The sequence below is a fragment of the Mandrillus leucophaeus genome, unplaced genomic scaffold, assembly GCF_000951045.1.
Source record: "Mandrillus leucophaeus isolate KB7577 unplaced genomic scaffold, Mleu.le_1.0 Scaffold1147, whole genome shotgun sequence".
Lineage (NCBI taxonomy): Eukaryota > Metazoa > Chordata > Mammalia > Primates > Cercopithecidae > Mandrillus > Mandrillus leucophaeus.
The window spans coordinates 186,373-191,564 of NW_012099732.1; the positions used below are offsets into that span (position 1 = coordinate 186,373).

Here is a 5,192-nt window from a genome sequence, read left to right on the forward strand (position 1 = left end):
GTGTGAGCCACTGGTCCCTTGAATCCACTTATGAGGGCTGCAGACTAGCTGAAGCTAAGAAACCATAAAATCCATATGCTGGACACTCTAACTTATACCCACCCTATAGTTCAACGGTGTACAGCCAATCCGTGATCAACATTATCTCTGTACGCCTGTGAGAATTCTTGGTGAAACTTTGTATCATTGTATCAGCCCACTTCTTGTTCCCTTTGCTTTTAAAAACCTGCTTGCAACAAAGGCTGAGGAAATGCTCCCCAAGGGAACTCCCTGAGGTATCTTAGAAGTATCCTAGCCCACTATCCTTGTCTTGGCTCATGTAAACGCTTTATATTTTGTGCCACAACCTCTTCTTTTTACATCGACATAATGTAGAAAAAAAAATAAATTGAAAGAGCCTATAAGTTGTTGAGTGTTTTACCCCTAGGACTTTTGTTAAGGTTTACTAACGTGTTATTTCTAGGAAAGATATAGAAGAAGTTGAAGAGAAATCTAAAGACGTTATAAACTTTACTGCCGAGAAACTTTCAGTAGATGAAGTCTCACAGTTGGTGATTTCTCCGCTCTGTGGTGCAGTATCTCTATTTGTAGGTGAGTGTTAATTTTCATTGCATCTATCACTGCACAAGACAATAGAAATTGCCATGTGCTTTCCATGTTCAGTGTTAACAGAAGAGTTTGAAATACTGAACTTTAAACCAAGATTACCCATGATGGTGGGTAGACTTTTTTTGTAGTTCTTGTTTTGTTTTAGTAACCTTCAAATTAACCTATATTAAATTACAAGGCATTTTGAAAAGTAGGATGAAAGTCATTGTTAGGAGAGAGAATTCTAGATTTTCCAAAATTGAAGGTAAAAATGTACTTGATAGTCCTGGGAACATAAATATTTTCCTTTTAAGTATCTGTTAGTCAGAAGAGGAATATTGCCTGCTTTGCCAGGTGAGTGTTTTTAATAAGCTTGATTAATCAGTGCTGTTTTATTTCCTTATCATCTTTGTGATTATCTGTTTTATTTTCCTAATCAAATTTGGTTTTTAGAAGATTTCAAAGTAGTTTTAGAAGAATTGGTATGCTGCTTGTTTACTATTAAAAATAATCCTTTTTTATTAACATACTATTTCTTTTGTAGGGAAAAACCTTATTTTAATTGTTTTCTTTTTCTTTCTATTTTTTTATTTTTAAAGGGACTACGAGAAATAACTTTGAAGGGAAGAAAGTCATTAGCTTAGAATATGAAGCGTATCTACCCATGGCGAAAAACGAAGTCAAAAAGATTTGTAGTGACATTAGGCAGAAATGGCCAGTCAAACACATAGCAGTGTTCCATAGACTTGGGTATGATTTCCTTTATCAATTTAAAAGTTAAGTATAGTTGTTTTCCATCTTTGTACTAACTCTGATTCTTGAATCTTTCTTAGGAATTCTGTATTACTATGACAGGAACATTCATGTATTATTTTTGGAGGACAATAGGGATGGCTGTTAGTACCTCTAGTGACTGCCTGGTGGGTTTTGATATTGGGAGAGCTCTTGTTGCCTCTGTTGCTATAACAAAGTGCACCTATGCCAAGACTTTCAGGCCCTTGGCCTACGGGCCTGTGCTAATGTGTGCTAAAGGCCTTGAGGCCTTTTGAGAGTTGTTTTGTGGTCTGGAGTCTGTTTATATGACAATCTGTGACAGATTCTTTTTGATATAAATGCCTCTGAAAGTCATTAAAGTGGTTTACCTTTTTGTTCCCCTAAAGAATTCTTGGCTTTAAAAAGAAGCCAGTAATTGAGACTTTATCTGTCATACTCTATTAGTTACTAGTTTGTTATTAATAACCAGTAGTTTTATTAATGGTTAATATTATCACTCCTATTATTTGATATTTATTATTTTAAATTTTGTATTATACTCATTAGGACATAACTTTGTATCTCTAGGCATTACCTGGCACTGTGCCTTGTTTGTTTGAGTCAGGCGTTTGCTGTATCAGTGAAAGGATTTCCCTTGGTGCCCGTCAGAAGTGTTTAGTGGATAGAGTCTAACAAATTAGCTGTAGCATCAGCTTCATCTGCTGCCTCTACGGAATGCTACTGCGATGAACTACTCTTTTCTAACTGGATGTTTACGTAAAATAGAACTACCATATAATTCTAAGACTGCATACCTGGATTTTTTTTTTTTTTTTTCCTCATCTATCCAGCAGATTTTTTAACACATAGATTCAGAGGTGATAGTGATTTTTTCTCTTCATCTTGTTAAAGCTTGGTTCCAGTGTCAGAAGCAAGCATAATCATTGCTGTGTCCTCAGCCCACAGAGCTGCATCTCTTGAAGCTGTGAGCTATGCCATTGATACTTTAAAAGCCAAGGTGCCCATATGGAAAAAGGTAAGTTAAGAAAATAATACATTTTACCATGTGGGCCTGATTTCTCTCAGGAATTTTTAGATAAAACCCCCCATATTCATGGACTTTTTACTAACTGTAGTATCTTGTTTTCTTTATCTGTGAAATATCTTCTTTCCAAGATTTGTTAAGCATGAAAAATATGTGCCCCAAAGAATGCATGGCACAAAGTAAGCCTCAACAAGTTGTTAACAGTGAGAATTCCTAGTCTGGACTGTTGGAGAGGTTAATATATGAAGTTATTTCTCTTGGATTGTAATTCCCTTGAATTAGAGGATCTTTCTGTTGGAGAGTGAGAATAATGCATTAGCTATTTAGGTGGTGGCTAAAATAGAAATTCCTTAAGGTGAAAGAGGCTTTTCCTAAAGGTCCTTTTTAGGAAAAAAAAAAAAAAAATTGGTGAGATATTGCTCCCTGTGAGAAAATGCACAGTGAGTGGGTTTAAAAACAGAAATAGGAACTTCTGGCATGTTTTCTGTCAATAAGGGCAAGTAATTCTCTGGTTAAATAGAGCATTCTGACGGGATGAAAAGGCCCAACTCCCTCGTTTCTCCTCTGGTGTAGTAACATTTAACAGTGGGATTGTTCTGTGGTTGCACATTCAATGTCTAGAATTGTCTAGAATTGCCTTCAGCATTGTGGCTGACAGCAGAGCGGAAGAGTTAATGAACAGCTCAGTAGATCAAAAGACCAGAGCAGAGAGCCAAGGCGTTTAAAGGGCACTTCTCCCCACCTTCTCAGGGGACCTGCCTCAGTCAGTGGTAGAAATAAGCAAGTTAGACTCATAACCTGGGCCTGAGAAATTTGGTGACCATGTTTTCAGAATAAAATTGAAGCCCATTGTTGTAAGAGAATACATAGGGATTAGAGGATAAAATATGTGAAAAGAAACTTAGTGAAGCTCAGATGTATTGTTCCCTTGCTATCAACAAGGCTGACACAATTTTGACAGAACAGGAGGCAGACCCCCAGAGAGGGAGAGGTAGGAAGAGCATTCTAAGATCTGCTGCAAGCCTGAGAGGCAGGGGTAGCTTTCTTTACCAGGGAGGAAAGGGTGCACAGTCAGTGGACAGAAAGTAGATGGGAGCAACCCCAGAAATACAGGTAATGAGCAGGAGTTGGGGCATATTCTTGTTTTCATGCTTTGAGGACTAGCTGGGCTTCGTATTTTGCTTTTGTTTGTCGATAGAGAGTCGGACGAAGTGCAGGAGTTCAGAGAACCGTTGAATTTGAATTCCTCTCCCCACAGAAATGGAATGTGACTAGAGAGTGAGAAGAAAAAGTGATATGTTTTTCTTACCCCTTCTTTCTACAAACTATGTAACTTCTAGTCTGGTTCTAGTCTTGGCCTGTGCTTTGAGATCATCTGTGATATAGGGAAGGGTGGCAGGTAGGTAGAGTGCATATGTCACAGAACAACTCGTACCAGAGTGCAGCTCAAACTAGTTTAAGACCTTGTGAGAGGTGATGACATCATTTAACAGCTAATGAAGATATTTGCCTTTGGAAAAGCATATTTAGAAATGTTGAAGTAGTAGGTGTGTTTGGAAAGAAAAAAAATGTTTGAAACTAAAGACTTTCTATGTATCTTCCCCTATGTAACCTTCTATCTTCCCCTATGTAACCTTGCCCATGATGTCTCTCATCATGACCCCAAATAGAATTAATTGTTTATTTCCTGCTGTGGTTGTACCCTGTTTTGCTATAGCTTCTTGTCTCTTATTTTTGCAGTTGTGTTGAGAGTCCTTAAATGTAGAGAACATGTCTATTCATTTTTCTGCTCTCAGTGCCTTATACAAATGTCTAATGGATTGTTGAAAGAGGAGCCATTGAAATAGATGTGATATTCGTTTGCCTGATTTATTCAAATGTATTTTATATTCATATATTAGAATGGTCTATTTTTAATACCTGTTATGATTTTGTGTTTTAGGAAATTTATGAAGAGTCATCATCTTGGAAAGGAAACAAAGAGTGCTTTTGGGTATCCAACAATTAATCACTTAGTTTTTAGAGCCTGCAATCTTAACTTTGTTAAACTATGATCATTGATCACATTTTGATTTTTTTCTCTCCACATTAGGATAGTTTCTGAAGCACAGTCTCTTATGTTATACTAGTGGGACAAAAGGAAGAAAAAGGAAGCAAGATAAATGGATATGTAGGATGAAGGGTTACTTAAAATGGAACTAAAGATAGAAGGAGGACTGTAGGAAAGAAATGGAATAATTTAAAAACGAGGAAAGATGTCTGTGGTAGACATGTCCTTCCATGACTAATTTCTAATTGTAACTCAAACTCACATTGAGGTATGGGCCCTCCTCAGTGACTTTAACTGACTCAGAAAGATACTCCCCCACCAGCCCCACCTCACCACCGCCGTCCGGGTTCAGGGAGAGCGTTATTATCAAGGATGCATGACAGGAATGTTGGCAGAACTGGAAAGTATTAAAAAATCATTATCAGACAGTCTTGATATATATTTTCAGAAATATATTAAAAATAATAAACTAAAACCGATTTCAAAAGTTTAAAAATAGTATTTTCTTTTTTTAAAAATTGCCTAAAATAGTTCTTACTATGGAGCTTTCTGGGATTTTAGAATCTATAATCTTACCAGAAAACTTTGTTTTTATTAGTTGTTAATTTTGTATCGATATACAAATCAGGACAAAATTGTCATAAATACCTGTTATGATTTTGTGTTTTAGGAAATTTACGTGGTTTGTGTTAAAATGTTTAGGTAAACAATGCCCTAATTTTTAGTTGGTTAAGTTTTATAGTATTTTGATAGACT

At 36.4% G+C, this 5,192-nt stretch overlaps 1 protein-coding gene across 2 annotated transcripts in view; it reads left to right on the top strand.

Annotated features, from left to right (window-relative positions):
• The window catches only part of MOCS2 (molybdenum cofactor synthesis 2), a 12,203-nt gene extending 7,271 nt beyond the window's left edge, over positions 1–4,932 (top strand). For both annotated transcript variants that reach the window (XM_011997621.1, XM_011997629.1), the window contains exons 4-7: positions 464–591; positions 1,188–1,338; positions 2,254–2,377; positions 4,329–4,932. In XM_011997621.1, the coding sequence (XP_011853011.1) occupies positions 464–591; positions 1,188–1,338; positions 2,254–2,377; positions 4,329–4,394 (469 nt within the window). In that variant the 3' untranslated portion in view covers positions 4,395–4,932. The remainder of the gene's footprint in view (positions 1–463; positions 592–1,187; positions 1,339–2,253; positions 2,378–4,328) is intronic.
• The last annotated feature ends 260 nt before the right edge of the window (positions 4,933–5,192 follow it).